The following is a 17,390-nucleotide window of genomic DNA, read 5'->3' on the forward strand; positions in this document are numbered from 1 at the left end:
AGCAGAGGTTTGAGCAGCTTCACAGAACTAAAAAGACAAAATTGGTATATAAACAGGTTAAGGGGAAGGAGTCCTCACAAACAGCCCAGGCTTTCAGCTGACATCTCCCAAAGCCAGCATTGTAGGAGTAAGGCCCCAAGGAAATAAACCACACCCCTAAAGAACAAAAATCCATCCTTGGCTGAATCGAAGTAATCTTTTTATACTCTATCTGTCTGAGAAGAAAATCAAATCTCCTCTTGAGGAAGGTAGTATTACCCATACACACTGTATGACATTCCGTGAAAATGACCAAGCATTCCAGATAACAGAAAAACTAATTAACTGCCAAGAGAAAAACATAGAATAGACTATAGAGATTGACAGGTGATCCAGATATTGGAGATATCAAACACAGGGTTTAAAATAACTATGACTATTCTGTGTAATAAGATGGAAGAAAATATAAAGAATTGCATAGAGAACAAAAACCCATTAAAAGAATAAAATAAAAACCTGGCACTAAAAGTTAAAATAACTGAAATTAAGTATTTGATAAATTTATTTAAAAGCAGATCAAACATAGCAGAAAAGACTAGAAGTATAAGATAAGCAGGCAAAAAACGTTCAGATTAAATGAGTAGAAAATGCAGAAAAGAGCAAAAAAGACGGCTGATGATGAAGATATCTGATATAATACGTTCCATTGTCCCAGAGAAAGAAGAGACAATGGAATAGAAGTAATTTTTAAAGAGATAGTGTCTATTTTTCAAAACAGACATCAAGTCACATATTCAAGAAGGTGTATGAACCCTAATATTAATTAGGATTAATTAAGATTAAGATTAATTAGGATTAACACATGGAAAACTATACATAGGAATATCATTTGAAAACAATCGAAAGACAAAAACAAAGAGAAAAATGTTAAAGCAGCCAAAAGGAAAAATGGGTTACCTACAAAGGATAATAATAGTAGTTATAGATAACGTTTTAAGTCAGACTACGAAAGTCAAAATGTGACATCTTTATAACACTGAAAGAGAACATCTGGCTACCTAAAACTCTGTGCCCAGCGAAAATATCCTTCAAGTGTGAAGGCAGAGCAAAGATGTTTTCAGATGAATCTGTCTGGGTTAGGAAAACAGAGACACTCCAAATACTTTGTGTAATAAAGGGTTTTAATATAGGACCTGAGGCTTATATAAGTGTGGGAGGAGAAGGGGTGGGGCAGCGGGAAGAACAGAGTCACCAGCCACTGTAGCCAGAATTGGTGGAGTGGGCAGAATAATGAACATTGAAAGCAAAACGAAACAACACAAGCAAATAAAACAACGTATATAAAACAAAGCTGGAGGACTTAATAGCAAGACTTATAAAGCTAGATTAGATAAGACAGTGTGGTATTGACACAATAAAAGACAAATCATTCAATAGAATTGTAAATAGAGAGTCTAGAAACAGACCTACCCACTCATAGGAAACCTTAAAGGTCTCAGCTCTGTTCACAGCTAGAATAAAAGGAATAGAACGCCTTTATGAATATTTTCACGGTCTCTGTGAAACACACGGAACCTTGAGGTGGAGTGACAGACACCAGTGTCTCCAGTGACAGTCTCATCACTTGTTCCCATGTGTTCATATAGGCTGTACCTGGACAGGGTGTTAGTCCCAACTTTCAAAGTCTACTCACCTCCATTCCAGGTCAAAATAAATATACCTGGGACTCTATGGTGTTACAAAGATGGTTCAATTCCACCAGAGAGAACATTGCAATATCTTTGAAAATATAAATTTTAGGTGACTGTTGACTTACCTTGAAAACGGTCTGTTCTTCTAGGTGGTTAAAAGGTTGGTTCGTAGTGTAAATACATCTGAATGTGTGCTTAGGGAGAATCTTGCCTAATTCACAAAAGATCGAAGGAGACATCTTAGGAAGGAAAAGGAGAAGCAATCTAGTGGCCAATCTCCAACAATGATGCTTTTCTAGAGAAAATCACATGGCTCTCCTTCACGTGGGCCTCTGTAATTTCAACCCTGATCCCCAGGCCAGCATTCCCCCACTTAGTGCCACAGTGTCAAAGCTTATGTTCCTACAGCAAGAATGGTTCTGTCTTCCAGATGTCACCTTTAGTGCCCAGAGAAAGGCCTGAAGGCTCTCCATCAACACACTTGGGTTTTGATGTGCTGCCTTCATGGTTTCGCTGGGAGCTAGTTATGTGTCTGGTGACCATTGCAGGGATTTGGACATTACTGAGCACTGAGCTCTGCAGGAGAAAACGGCACCCCTGATGGTTGGAGGAGCCGAAAGGTGGGGCCAGAGGGAACCTTCATTGAACACTTAGTGTATATCAAGTGCTTAGTGTTTCATGCTTTTGTCTTCATTTGATTTCTATAATTCTGTAAAGCAACGTTTACACTTTCCATTTTGCAGAAGAACTTGAGGCAAAGGGGTTGAGCAGTGTGTCCAAGATTGCCCAGTCAGTTGAAGGGTGTAAGATGTCACTAGAGTCCAGGAAGACTGCCTCAACTGCCCTCCCAAGGAGAAGGGGAGGCAGGAGTGCTGTCTACGCAGCTTGGAGTAGAGTGGGGTCTCTCCCACTAAGTTCTCTCCCAAAACTTAGTGCATGTTTATAGCATGCCCTTCACCAGGCTGCTTTCTTTCCTGCCTCTGTCTTTGTCACGGAATTTCACCATGTGACACAACTTCCCCTCACAGCATTAAGGTAGAAAAGGTTTTTCTACGTATTCTATGCCAGTCTCTGTACCAGAATACAGAAATAAACAACAAAGGGCACATCCCCATCCTCAATCAGTGCCTCTTAAACCACCAACTTTCCATCCATGCTTCTGGGTCTTTCCCTAGAAAGTCTTCCCCAGATGCTCCTGCTCATGTGGCTTCTTCCCTCTCCCACTTCCTGTGACCCTGGGAGTTGGGTCCTTGCAGTGTGGTAGCCAACAAGGCATGGCTGAAGGGCTTTTGAGTTGTGCTCACAAAAAAAAAAAAAAAAAAAAAAATGTGGCGTAGAGGTGACACATTTGGGCTATGGAGATGAACAGCCTGGGTTCAAATCCAGGCTCCACATATGCTCATATTGTGCTTCAGTTTCCCCACCTGTAAGATGGAGATGTAGCAGTGCCTCCTCTCATGACTGTTGGAAATAATTCAGTTTATTGACATCTGTCAACTGCTTTTCATGCTGTCTAACATGCAATGAACACAAGGCATGTCTCAACAGTGTATTCCCTAGGCAGCACTGGGTACAGAAGACGGAAGCCTGGAAGGGTTGGTCCATACCTCCGTGACAACTAATGAATATCTTTAGACCACTGACTACATTGGTCTCAATCAAGTGCCGCTTTCTCAGAAGGGATGACAGGGAGGGATCTTTCAGTTGCGGTTTTCTTTAATCAAGGAGAATGAATGTAGATGCATTGCAGCCTTGGGCTTAAATCCAGCTTCGCTACTGAGCAATCCACTTTGTCATCATCAGAGAGAGGGGCCAGCTGCCCCTTCCTATGCACCATATAGACTTTCTTGGGCATATTCTTGACCACAAAGACCTTGTTCTTGCTGCTGTCATACAGCACATATTTTACTTACTGGTTTTGTTTACTGCCGGGTTTCTTCTGCTAGAATGTAAGCTCCCTGGAGGCAGGACCTATCATCTGTTTTTTTCACTGCTGCATTCCCAGTGCCTACCATAGGAGGTGTTTAATAAATCTGTGTTGAAGCAGTGGATGCATGTGCTCTGATAGCCCTGCAAGCAGCATGGTTGGTGGTCGAATGAACCTCACGGTGCCATCCTGGCTGTCCCTTACCCTGGCCTCACCCTACTCATTTTTATCTATGCCCAACTGACAGGTGACTTCCCCATCACTACTTTGTTCACATCTACAGCTGCCCTACACAGGCCTACAGCCACTCTCCACTGTCTACAAGACCATGCTCACTCCTACTCCGTGGGGACCCAAAGCCTCCAGCTTTGGTGTTATCTCTGATTACCTCTGATTATCTCTGTAGCACTGCCTTCCACCATGACCCTGCCTGAAACTTCCATGGCTGCAAAGTTGGTTTTCTCTCATTTTATTGGAACATACCTTTTCCTCTCTTTACTCATTGCCTTTGCCCATCACATCTCTCTCCTGCCCTCTCCCTGTCCTACCTGACTGTCCTACCCTTTTCTCTTTATTTAAATCTTACCTCCTCTTCAGGATCTGAGTCTCACCCCCTTGGGAAAGGGTCAGGGGTTTCCACCACTATGACTTACTGGGATGGCTCCTTCCTAGACACACACCACCTGTATCCCACCCTGCTGTGTGTCTGGGCACTGAGTCCATTGTAGTGATGGGTATTGTCATCCAAGTGGTACACACATGCAGCTGGGCATCTCTTTCTGTTTCTCCACTAGTTTCAAATGAATGCCTCTTGGAGGGGCACACATGAGGAAGCAGGTCTCTCGATCTCGAATGGAGGCTCCATTGCAATTAAATATGGCCTCCAATTGACCTCGCTGACCCTGTCCTATGTCCATCATCCCTCCCAGCCATGTTTGTCTCCTGCTTTCTTTGGTCTTCGTGTTGCCCTGGGCTCTGATGCTCTGTTCTTGCTGCTTGAACTTGACCTCCCTCTAGGTTGACCCATGATTATGCTGGCCCATCTGCATACCTGCTTTTCTACATGGAGTGTAGTTTGGAGCCCAGACACAGGTCCAACCTCCTCTCAAGGGGATCTAGCCCTGATGTCTGGGCAATGACATTTTAGGACAACCTCTCTTGTCTGTACAGCCCATATCAGCCACTGTGAAGGGAGAGACTCGCTTACTCCTACTGATTCCCTCTGGGTTTTTTTACTATAACCTGTGCCCAATGGATGCTCAGCAAATATCTACAATGGTGGCAGCAGTGGAAGACATATCCCAGAAGGCCGTAACACAAGGGTTCTCCAACTTTCTAAGCACAGCTAACACCAGATCTGAGACAATTGTGAGTGGCTAGAGGCTGGCCCTCCCTTGTAAGCATTGCTTCTTAGTGTTCACAAAACCCAAGGTCAACTTTATTAGAATCTTGGTACACGGATTAGCTGGTCCATATAGCAGCACAGGGATGCAGGTTGGTGGTGGCCAATCTATTTGGTCCAGGGTGAGATAAGATACCCCCTGGCCACCCACCACAGTTACCCTGCCACTGGGTTGACAACTTTTCCCAGGAAGAGTAAGCTCTGGGTGGTCACCTCCCAAAGGAGCAAGAGGAAAGGCCTGTTGAAGTGAGCATGTGGGGCTGACGTGGCGTTCAGAGGTGGGGGCTGGGAAGGGAGGCCTGAAGCAGCCCCTGCCTCAGTTCCCTTCTCGCTCATGTCCACCATCACCTTGTGTGACACCTAGAGGACAAGAGGAGACAGAGACAGCATCAGTTCGAGGGCCTTCTAGGGGAAGGCACTGCCTTCTGCAGCACGGGGAGATGGAGAGAGAGTCACCCCGTAATGGCCTCAGGCCCTACCATCCTAGGAAGAAACTGCAGCCTTTATTCCACCTCTCCCTTCTTTCCATGCTCCCCCTCTGTCCTGAGGGTTTACACGGACGGCCCGCATCACGCTTTAATGCGGAGACAAAAGAGCCTGAGCCAGAGGGCTGCTAAATAGCCGTCAGGCTGCAAAACCCAATGGGAACTTTTAGGAGCATCTCTCCAGCCCCTGGGTGTGCTTGTGGCACAGGCCTGGTTGTCATTTCTGCTACCAGCTCCGTGTCACCTCTCTAGCCTCGATTTTCTCAACTGCAAAATGGCTCATTCAGCTTAAGTCAATAGTGTTCAGAAAGCGCTCAGCATGTCTGATGTGCCAAGCCTCCTACCAGCCTCTGTTCAAGAAACTTCCTTTTTAAATCCTCATTTTCACATTAATTCCAAGGAAGAAAGTATTTTGAGGCTTTGAAAAAAGTGAAGAAAACATTGGCCTTGATGATCCCTTTCATTGAATGAAAAAGCTATATGAAAAGATAGATCTAGCCTTTAAGATCAGTGTGAAAAAAATTCTTTAAAAAGCTAGGCTGGGCACAGTGGCTCTCACCTGTAATCCCAGCACTTTGGGAGGCTGAGGCGGGTAGATCATCTCAGGTCAGGAGTTCGAGACCAGCCTGGTCAACTTGATGAAACCCCATCTCTACTAAGAATACAAAAAATTAGCTGGGCATGGTGGCAGGCACTTGTAATCCCAGCTATCTGGGAGGCTGAGGCAGGAGAATTGCTTGAACCTGGGAGGAGGAGGTTGCAGTGAGCTGAGATTGCACCACTGCACTCCAGCCTGGGTGACAAGAGAGAAACTCCGTCTCAAAAAAAAAGCTAAACTACTTTTTTCCCCTTCTTGTTAACTCTCCAACACACACATGCACACACACACACATGCATGCCTGCACACATGCACACTTGCACATGCACACAAGCATATGCATGCCTGAACACACATGCACACACACATGCATGCCTGCACACATATGCACACACACGTGTGTACATGCACACAGGACCATGTCCCTATTGCCTTGGGTGCTCTTTCACCCCTCAGCTCATCTTTTCCAAATAAAAGACAGAATTACATCCTTAGGAAGTTCCTAACAAAGACTCAAATGGTAATGCACAACTCTATCCTAAAACAAAGAGGACAGCTGAAGATCAGGGAAGGGCCTTTGTGTCTTCCTTTCCATGGAGAAATACATTGTTATTCCCAAATATAAACCCTCCCTTCCCATTAGAGGGTTATCAGTCCTTGACTATTCCACAAGACTAGCACTGCCTTCTGGAGGGGGAGACAATCTGGACTCTGGGACTAGCTTCAGCTGATGGCATGTGAGTGCCTGTGGCGCAGGCTGTGTGTGGGGCAGGCGTTTAGAGTCATTTACACGTCTTCTTTTGCTTTCCCCCAGCCACGAAAATGGTTTGCTCTAAATAGGGGTTTCTTTAATCTACATCCTGGAAGGGAGAAGACACGTGCAGCAGCCCTGTGGCTGAAGGTAGTGACCTGCTTCTGACAGGTAATACGACCAGGAAACAAGCATTTGTTACAGTAAGGCACTGAGATTCTGGGATATTTTGTTACTGCAGCAAAGCTGACTGAGGCACCTCTAGTTTATACCTCACTACCCTCTAGAGCTATAACAAAGGCAGATAGAATTCCACTGCTGCCCTGGGAGGAGGTATCAGAAATCGAAATAAAGCTATCCAACACCTGGGGAAATTCTGGCTCCATGGATGATCCCAAATGACCACCAATTCTGTTTAGAACCCTGAAGAATAGAAGGGACCTAGAGAAGGGGAGACAGAGAAGGAGCTGTCCATCAAGAGATGTCTTAAAGACTGTGGTGTTAAATCGTCTGCATAAGAAGAAGAACAGGGAAGTTGACTTTTAAACGTCCTGTGTGCCAAAGGAGAAACCTCCTCCCTGCCCCCACCGGCCCACACACATCCATATTCACCACTTTACCCTGGAGATGGTTTTGTTGAGCTGCCCAGTGACTCCTGAGAAGTCAGCTTCGAAGTTGAGTATGTCTATGAGACCAATTCGGGGAAGTACGTCTTCCAGGTTATATGTTCCAGAAATCGAAAACCTTGGCAAGTGCAAATCCAACAGACTGGAGAGAGAATCAGACAGAGAAACGGTGCTCTCTTGTTATACATGCTGCTCTTGCCCTGTCTGTTGGGAACCTGAGCTGTGGGAGGGAGAGGCATTTCCCAGTGTAAGGGGCAATCAGTCTTCCCACGACACTATGTGCTATGATGGACCATTCTGCCACCCACACCTACAGCTCCCTTCTCTTTGGATCACATGGAATATCTTGTGTCTGGATCTGAAAAGGCTCCAGGCACAGCTACATGTCTTTTTCATCCTTATCACATTTATAGAGGGCTTTCTAGGTGTCAGATATTGGCAATGTTTCTTCAAGGCTGAACTGATGGAGTCCACATCACGACCATATAAGGTAAATACTTGTCAACATCTTCCCACTTCCATATCTGATGAATCAGCAAGTTCTGTTGGCTCAGCTTTTGTACTATGTCCTAAATCCACCTCCTGGCATCCCCCAGTGCAAGCAGCCATCATCTCTCTCCCATCTCTGCTTCAGGTTCCTCATGTGTTAAATGGCATAGTGATGCCCCCTCCTTGGGGCTGCTGTGAGGATCTGATGGGAGATGGTGTATGTCAGGCGCAGGGCACAAATGAACTCTCCTTCCTGCGTTTGGGGCATCTTTACCATCTGATTGCCACATTCCCGGGGTTAAGTTCAGAAATTTTGCTGGACCCACAGCAATTCTGCCCTTTTTTCTCTGGTGTTATCTTTTCAATTATGGTTTGGCAGCTACCCAGACACTGGAAAGCCTGACTAGCTCATAATCAACTTGAACACTTCTGCCTCAGAAAATCAAATTCAGGTTAGAGAATTGTGGCTAGTTTGACTTCTGGGCAACAAGAGGGTCTGATGCCTAGTTGAAATGGGAGGACATCTTGGGCTACTTGACAAGTTTCCCACAGGTAGTACTTGGGTGGGAAGGCCCAGGCCTGTGGGTTGGGGGCTGGAATAGAGTCTAGTTGGTCAGGAGTCTGACAGAGAACCCAAAACACAGTGAGTGTTCAACCTGTGAATGAATACATACGTGAATGGTGTGCCAGCAAGTGCAGTTCCCCTTGGCAAGCCAGCCTGCCTCACATCTGAGTGGAGTGAAACATGGTGGAGTCCAGAGTTCTTATATCTAAAAGCCCATGATAATGGCTACTAAGGTACTGTAAGTCTCTGGCACAGGGAACATCTGAGATTTAGAGGAATAACTTGGATAAGTTTTGCTTTTAATGTCCAAGTGGGAAGAAGTCAAACCAAACTCTCCCTGAGGACAAATCTACTAGTCTGGAAGAATCTATGGCACTTCCTTCTGTGATGGGGGCAAGGAGAAGGCTCATCCCAAAGGAGCCAGGGACTATGGGGCTGAAATTAGCAACTGACTAGAGCTGTGTAGCTTCATAGACAACAGGAATAATCCCTTAAATCCTGGCCTCTCCCCTTGGCCTGTGTCTCTTATTTGGTGCTTTAATCTCTGCCCAAACACGAGATGCCTTCTCTATCCCTGGTACCTCAGTGTGAATGGGGTGCTGAGAGAAGCCACCTGAGAGTTTGTGGGGTGGCTGGTGCCTACCAGGTTGTGGTGGATTCAAGATGGCCATTAAAAGTGGCATCTATGCACCCTCCCCTTGAATCTGGTTGGGCTCTACAACTGGCAGAAGTGCCACTGTGCTGATTTCTGGGCATAGGCCTTAACAGAAGTATTCTGTCTTGGAGACCCTAGTTGCCATATACCAATATTAACTGTGCTGAGATACTGAACCTGAGCTAGCCTCATGGAGACACTGCATGCAGAGAGAGAGAGAGATGCCTCCCATCCTTAGTCTCTTTCAGCCAGCCCAGCACGGGCACCAGGCACACGAGTGAAGAGAGTTTAGTGACTTCAGCTCCAGCTACCATCTACCCCAACACAAGAAAACCACCTAGCTGAGCCCAGTTAACCCACAGAACCAAGGAAGTGATTGTCTCAAGTCATTCAGTTTTGGGGTGACTTGTTAGACAGCAAGCAACAACTAGAACTCAGTACCAGATTTCATCTCAGAGTACCTCACAAAACAAGATGCACCCCCAGGAAGGTGTAGCTGGTGAAGGGGGTCTAGGGAAACTAGGAAAAGCTGAAGTTGCTGTGATAAAACTACAAACCAAAAAGCAAGTGAGATGGGAAATAGTTCAGAGATCACATAAAATAGGAACCTTAATGTTTCCAGTGTTACTTAAGATTTAATTTTTAAATATGTTTTAATTAAAACAGAAGCAGCCTTTAACAATATAATGATAGGGATAATTTTTTATTAGCGATAGGGTCTGGCTTCGTTGCCCAGACTGGAGTGCAGTGGCACAATCATAGCTCACTATCACCTCGAATTCCTGGGCTCAGGTGATCCTCTTGCCTCGGCCTCCTGGGTGATTGGGACTATAGGCATGGACCGACATGCCCGGCTATTTTTTTTTATTTTTCTCATTTTGTGTAGAGGCAGGTCTTGCTATGTTTCCCAAACTGATCTCAAACTCCTGGCCTCATGCAATCCTCCCACCTTGGCCTCCCAAAGCACTGGGATTATAGGTGTGAGCTGCTGCAGCTGGCCATGATTATTCTTAACCATCTTTGATCTGAATTTTTGGCTGCACTTAACCACCTTCTGGAAGTAGATTGTTATGAGGGGAGAGAGGAAAGCAAGAGGAAAGGCAATGGGGACCAGACAGACATGAGGAAGGTATAATAGCAGTCAGTGCCTGGGGAGCACTTCTTATGCTCCATGTACCAGTCCATGTTCTCTTAATGAATCCTCTGAGCAACCCAACGAGGCAGGCATCATGTCCTTAGTTTTACAGTAGAGGCCCAGAAGAGGTGAGAAAATTGCCAAGATCACACAGTTAGTAAAGGACAAGACGGTGAGCCTAATTGAGACGTTGGGCTTCTGCAGCTCAAGTTGATCAAGACCTGCCAGAGTTCTTGAGCAAGGTCAGCCAGTGTCCTTCTGCTGTGACTCTTACCTGGGCAGGAACAATTGGCCCCATTTTCTCAGGGTCTCTGGCTGCAGAGCAGCCTCCACCTGCTTCATTTTCCCTGGGTCAGGGAGGACCAGCAGGACCAGGGCATTTCCGCTGTATTCAATCTGGAGGACGGTGCAAGCCAATTCCTGGTCATAGAGGAATCTGTGCATTTCCTTTTGGTGCATCATGGACACTTGGAGAGAGTTCCTCTCATTCACGAAGAAACTTTCATGCTTCTGGATCTGGTAGCGACTGAAAGGGTGCTTCCACTTGGCTTAGGACACAAAACCCATAAGGCCATGAGAACTCTTTTCAAGAGAGCAACTCTGGGTAGACACACACAAAACCACATTTGTTTGGTGACTTCCTCTTGGCTATGCAACTATAAGGCATAAAAGTGGAATGGATACAGAGCCAGAAGACTAGAATTTAGGCCTGGCTCAGCTTCTACGACAAGTCACCAGTGTTTGAGCACTAACAGCCTATGATTTGTTCCATTTCAGAGGAACTTAGCATCTAAGAAGCCAAAAGGTATTTTTCCATCTACTAAGCACCTTTCATGTGTTAGATATTATCTCTTAGAATTGTCATAAAAATTAATAAAAAATTATTATTATTATTCCCATATTAGGGATGATCAAACTGAGTCTTTGTGAATTTATTTCTACATACTAATTTGCAGAGCTGAGATGACTGACTGCATAGCTCAGGTTGCTTGCAAACATTGAATTAATCCTTCTCAACCAAGCTACCTCTAATCAACAACCTTTTACAGAGAAGCTAGAGAGCTTCTTCCTTCACCCACACACCCCAACTCCCTAATCTTCAAACTGAAAAAGGAAAAAGAATTCAATTAATAAAATGTTGTGCATTAGCAAAAGCCCATTAAGATGTAGTTGGAAATGAAGAATGCTGGGGTCATTGTTATATTCACATGTGTGGTATCTTCTCTCTTCTTATAAATCTGTCCCCACAAACACTGGTCTTGATAACAGAACTGGGTCATCCTGTCCTACATACCCATACCCAGTCAATGACCAATTATTGCAGATTCTACCTCCAAAGCCACAATATTATTTTTAAGGCCACCATCATACTTACTTTGGGACATTTTGAGAACCTCCCAACTTGTCTCCTTTCCCACTCTTTCTCCCTTCCAAGCCACCTTCCAAATTGCAGCCAGTTTGATCTTCCTAAAACATATATGATCCTATCACTTCACACTTAAACTCTCTGGCAATTCTAAGTTTCCCTGAGTAAAGTTGGAAACCCTCAACGTGGCCCCGTTTCCCTCTACAGCACAACATTGGGCTTCTTCCTATTATTCCCCTATTGTGTTTGATGTCCTATTCCAACTAAATTTGTTTCAATTATTTGGAAATGCAACGGTATCTCTTTTCTCTGGACCTTTAGATATGCTGTTTTTTTTTTTCATCATGAACCCTCTTTGCCCCACCCCTTCCAAGCTTTTTCACCTGAGTAAATGCAACTCACTCTCATGTCTTAGCTTGAGTGGCTATTTTTCCAGGAAGCTTCCCAAGTCTGGATGGGCATCTCTTTTGAGAACTCTGTGGCACCCATGCCTATGCAAGGAGAGCATCACCATACCACTGAGTTATTTTGCATATGTACTTATTTCCAGCCCACATGGACTGTGGCTACCCAAGGGTGAGAAAGCTCTATCTTATTCATGGGTTTCCCCAAGTGGTTAGCAAAGAACCTGTTGGCTAACTGTCTGCTGTAAGAGCATTTACATGCAGAGGAGGTGGCAATAATTCTGTCTGAGCAAGCCTCACCTTTGAAGAAGATGTAATTGGTGAGAACCATGAGCGTGTCCTGGCTGAAGTCCGGGAGGCAGTCCACGACTTGCCCATATGTTTGCCTTCTCACATAGTCGTTAATCTGCCTCTCAGTTGTAACAGAATCTGTGAAGTTGGCAGAAAAAGCAAAAGCTCCATAAAGCTCCTTGATGGTGTCCAAGTAGTGCTGCTGAGGCTTTAGCCGCTTGTCTAGGAACAGAGAGTTTCCTACTTTTAGTTCGAGTTTGGGGCTGGGCAGGGCAAGGGTGTGGAGGAGGCTCTGGAAGCCCTGGTGGATGTCCGCTTCTGGGGTTTCTGTGAGGTTGAATCCTAGGCCCTCCAGGATCAGAGCTGAGATGTCAGCTTGGGCCCCAAGAGAGAGCAGGGCCAGGGTGGTGGAGATGCTCACTGGTGAGAAGATGACATTTCCGGAGGTGTCTGCTGACAGCTTTTTATACAAACGCAAAGCAAAACTGGTAATGGTGGGTGTGATTCTGTGGTAGGCGGAGGCTGGCTCTGAGAGCTGATGCCTGGGAGGTTGAGGCCCCTGCAGACTTTTATCTCCATGGGCAGGAAGGGGCTGACAGTGGACAGAGGCCAGGATCCCCGCTTCCAGCAGCCAAAGCCAAGCTGGCCCCATTCTCTGAAAACAAGAGGGTGAACATGTCAATTTTCTTCATAAATAACGTCACGATTCTCTATTGCTCATACAACAAAGCTCACCTTCACACTGTGCCCCACAGGGCTGCCAAGAGCGGCCCTGCAGAAGACAAGGCCATGGATGATTAGGATTCTGTACACTCTCCTCCAGGGCTTCAGTGAAGGTAGCAACCCTTTATCTGCTTTGTATATAGGTTTCTAAGATTTCGTCCTAAGATTTTTTTTCTAAGATTTTGTTGAGTGAAAGTCTCTGGGCTATAAAACAACAACAACAACAACAACAACAACAACAACAACAACAACAACTCCCGGCCAGCCACGGTGGCTCACACCTGTAATCTCAGCACTCGGGAGGCTGAGGGGGGACAATCGCTTGAATCAAGGAGTTTGAGACCAGGCTGGGCAACATAGGCAGACCTTCCCTCTAAAAGAAACTTTTAAAAATTGGCTGGGTATGTGGCGTGTGCCTGTAGTCCCAGTTACTCTGGAGGCTGAGGTGACAGGATTGCTTGGGCCTGGGAAGTCGAGGCTGCAGTGAGCTGTGATCACATCACTGCATTCCAGCCTGGACAACAGAGTGAGAACCTGTTTTAAAAACAACAACGAGGCCAGGTGCGGTGGCTCACACTTGTGATCCCAGCACTTTGGGAGGCCGAGGTGGGCGGATCACGAGGCCAAGAGATCAAGATCATCTTGGCCAACATGGTGAAACTGTCTCTACTAAACACACATACACACACACACACACACACACACACACACACACACACACATATTAGCCAGTCGTGGGGGCACATGGATGTAGTTCCACTACTCGGGAGGTGGAAGCAGGAGAATTGCTTGAACCTGGGAGGCAGAGGTTGCAGTGAGTTGAGATCGTACCATTGCACTCCAGCCTGGGCAACAAGAGTAAAATTCTGTCTCGAAAAAAAAAAAAAAACAATAAAAAACAAACCCAACAAACAAACATACAAACAAAGCAAAGCGACACAACAACAACCACGACAAAACAACTTCCATAGTCTAGCCTCCGCCCCTCTTTTCTTCCCTTCTTCCCTTCCTTCCTTTTTCTTTCTTCTTTCCAGTCATTCTTTCGATCATTCATTAACTTTCAAGGATCTGCCAGGTCCAAGCGGTGCACTAGGTCCTCAGCATTTAGTGGGGGAAAGAAGCAAAGAAAATTTCAGATTTCCTAGAATTTAGGGTTTAGTTGACACTAGCTTAGGTGACACTCAATAGCTAAATAAGCAAGTACACATGTGATGACAAATTGAGAAGAACGTGCTTGGAGCAATGTCCTGGCCACACTGCCAGTGATGCTAGGCCTCCCTCACCTCCAGCGTGGCTATTGACAATGATCCTGCCCACTGGAAGGGACAGGATGATGTGTAAAGCCTCCATCAGGCCCCAAGAGTGAGAAGAATGCCATCCACCTTTCCAGTCATTCATTAGCTGGAGGGTAGATGTGTAGATCGGCCACCCAGACTTGCGGGTGAGGACAGCCCAGAAGGGACAGCAAAGCAGCAGGATTGACGGAGCCTAGAGGAGCGGCGAGAGAGATCAACTCTGTCTCCATGTCTTTGTCCAGCCTCTGACATCTGGGATGCCTCTTGTCACATGCAGAGGTTGAAACCTCTGTTTTTTTTTTTTTTTAATTGCTGCAGGGCTGTGGGGATAATATCGGTTGTGGGCTGAATTATACCTGCCCGAAATTCATATGCTGAAGTCTTGACACCTAGTAATTCCAGATATGATCTTTGGAAATAGGGTCACTGAAGATGTAATTGCTTAAGATGAGGCCATTAGCGCAGGCTCCTAATTCAGTATGACTGGTGTCCTTACAAGAAGGAGAAATGTGGACACGGGCAGCACACAGGGAGAACGCCGTGTGAGGATGAAGGCAGAGATCAGAGTGATGCTTCTACAAGCCAAGGAACGTGAAAGATGGCCAGCAAACCAGGAGAGAGGCAAAGCTAGGAAAGGGGCCTGCAGCAGATTCTGCCCCGCAGCCTCAGAAGGCACCAAGCCCGCCAACCTTGTTCTTGGACTTCTAGCCTCCAGAACTGTGAGCCAAAGGTTTCTGTTGTTGAAGCTGCCCAGCATGTGGTATTTATTAAGATAGCCCTTGCAAACTAATGTGATATCTCTTGTGCTTTATGTTAAGTTGTAAAACGTGCCAAAAGAGCCTTTAGCCCACTACCAGGGGATCAAAGTGGTACAGGAGCAGGAAGATCCCTTGTTTTAGGGCAGGGGATGCAGCCTGAGCTGGAGGGGGAGCTGCAGTGCACAGTGTTGTCTCTGCTCACCCTACCCTGTGTTCCATGCTCTCCTTTCCCTTTCAGTCCCATCCTCCACCCACTCTGCACACATCCTCAGGTTCCTGCAGAAGACTCACTAACACACAGCTGCTGGGGCCCTCCCAAGCCTTGATGTCCTCAGTAAGGAAGGCAGCCTTTTCTTCTCCCTTCGAATCCAACCCTCCCATTGTTCCATTCATTGCACAGCAGTTATGCACTGCTGACTACCCTTATCACTTCTCATTAGTTTGTCCTGATGACATTTGTGTCTTAACTGATACCTTTAATAATTTTTTGCCCAAACCAATGACTTCTGGATCAACTGCAAATGCTGTGGTAGTGCAAGAGAGATTATATTTTTGCAAATGGTGCCCTAAATAACCTGCCAGACCACAAAGGCCAGGTGTCAGGGAGGGACCAATGTGCTCTCATTATCTGCTATGTTGAAATGCTTTTGCTGGTCAAAGTACTGTGAGCACGGCCCCAACGCTATTTCCTCCCTTCCTCCAGCACAGCTCAGTGTGGGCTTGCTTAATGACAGCTTCCACGCACTTCAAATTTTCTTTTGATGGAAAATTTGGAAGATGCAAAGCAATTTAAAAATTGTTCTCCCCCTGCGTAAAATAAAGCGACTGTGATGAAACTATTTCTGGTTTATTTTTTCTATCCCACTGAACTCAGCACCATTTTCTACCCCACTGCACTCCAAGGACTCCCTGACTCCAAAGAGACTTGGAATTGTAAATGAGGGAGCCTTGGAATCAAGGCTGTGCAGTAACTCACTGCCTGGTACTGTGCAAAAGCAAGTCTCTGAAATCAGTGTCTCCATTTGCAAAATGTAAACGATATTGCCCACCTCCCAGGTGTGGGGCCATTTCAGGATTATAGGACAGTCAATGTACAAAGCTCTCGGCATGTCGAAAGTACTCAGTGGTAGTTTTCTTCCCTTTCTACCAAGCCTGGGAGTAATAATGCCCAATTCTTTTCTTAATTCCTCTTGCAGAAAGATCCCAGGGGAAAATTAAGAACTCTATTCATAAAGTATAATATTTTCACTTACCAAGGGTTTATGAAGTGATGGGGATATTACATGCATTGTAACACTGGCTCCTGACAAAGGTAGGGGGAGGGGTGTATGTAAAGGAGGTAGGGGTGACTTTTTGGGTCAGCTCAATGCCTGGAGGAGGGGTGCTGCTGGAGATTAGTTGGGGAGCAGCCTGGCCTCCCAAAAGCTTTCAGAACAGTTCCATTCAGTGACAAGTGGTCTTGCCCAAATACCGGTGGTATCCTTTCTGAGAAACACTTGCTTTGTCTTATCGAATTTGATCCTTAGGAGAACCTCAAAGCACTGGGATTATCAGCCCTGCTGGACAAAGGGGACAACTGACGCAGGGTTAGGACAAGCCAGCTGGTGAGAGCAAGGAGCAAGACTCAGATTCCAGACCAGAGCTCCTAAGCACCCTTTTCACCGGGCAGCTCCTAGTAAATCTGCTGCAGCATCGTTGTCCTTGTGCTTTGGGTTGTATTATTTCATTTTGTTGCCTAATGCCAGGAATATTTGGGGTTCTTCTCTCAAAATTCTTAGGGGCCAAGTTTTTCCTAAAAGGTGATTGAAAATCTGAATTCCTTCCTTTAAGATTCAGAGGGAGTACATGGTTGTATTTCTTCTTCAGGGACTCACTTCTCCCATCCCTACCACCAAAGCCAGGAACATGCATGCGCGCGCGCACACACACACACATGCACACACACACACACACAGAGGAGAGAGAGAGAGACAAACAGAAAGAGAGAAACAGAAAGAGAGAGAGACACATAGAGAGAGACAGACACACACACACACATACACACACACACACACACACAGAGAGAGAGAGAGAGAGAGAGAGAGAGAGAGAGAGAGAGAGAGAGAGAGGGAGAGAAAGGGAGGGAGGCAGCTGCTGCCCCTGCCCTCATTTTAGGCACAGGCACAGTACTCACAGAGCAAAGCCACTGAGCGGGGACCCAGGTCTTCAGCACTGCATCACGTCTACCCACAGAGAAATGGTGTTTGAAGA

At 46.0% G+C, this 17,390-nt stretch overlaps 1 protein-coding gene across 2 annotated transcripts; it reads right to left on the reverse strand.

Moving 5' to 3' along the window:
* Positions 1-5,013: 5,013 nt before the first annotated feature.
* On the reverse strand, positions 5,014-17,390 carry SERPINA11 (serpin family A member 11). Of its 2 annotated transcripts, XM_074393553.1 has the most exons (6): positions 17,314-17,390; positions 12,374-13,019; positions 10,578-10,851; positions 7,454-7,601; positions 6,044-6,136; positions 5,308-5,359 (listed from the first exon to the last, which is right to left on the reverse strand). In XM_074393553.1, the coding sequence occupies exons 2-5, from the start codon at positions 13,014-13,016 to the stop codon at positions 6,092-6,094; spliced, it is 1,110 nt and encodes a 369-aa protein (XP_074249654.1). In that variant the 5' UTR covers positions 13,017-13,019; positions 17,314-17,390; the 3' UTR covers positions 5,308-5,359; positions 6,044-6,091. The 2 variants fall into 2 exon arrangements, with proteins under 2 accessions (XP_010337761.3, XP_074249654.1); XM_010339459.3 differs by lacking the exon at positions 6,044-6,136 and having other exon boundaries at positions 5,014-5,359.

Source organism: Saimiri boliviensis, chromosome 2 (genome assembly GCF_048565385.1).
Source record: "Saimiri boliviensis isolate mSaiBol1 chromosome 2, mSaiBol1.pri, whole genome shotgun sequence".
Lineage (NCBI taxonomy): Eukaryota > Metazoa > Chordata > Mammalia > Primates > Cebidae > Saimiri > Saimiri boliviensis.

Bases quoted from the DNA above. Each gene is read 5' to 3' on its own strand.
- SERPINA11 (XM_010339459.3), bottom strand. From the start codon at position 13,016: ATGGGGCCAGCTTGGCTTTGGCTGCTGGAAGCGGGGATCCTGGCCTCT. The intron at 10,852-12,373 runs GTGAGGCTTGCT...TTGTGTCCTAAG, and splicing joins CAATTACATCTTCTTCAAAG to CCAAGTGGAAGCACCCTTTC. The intron at 7,602-10,577 runs GTAAGAGTCACA...TTCTCTCTCCAG, and splicing joins GGCCAATTGTTCCTGCCCAG to TCTGTTGGATTTGCACTTGC.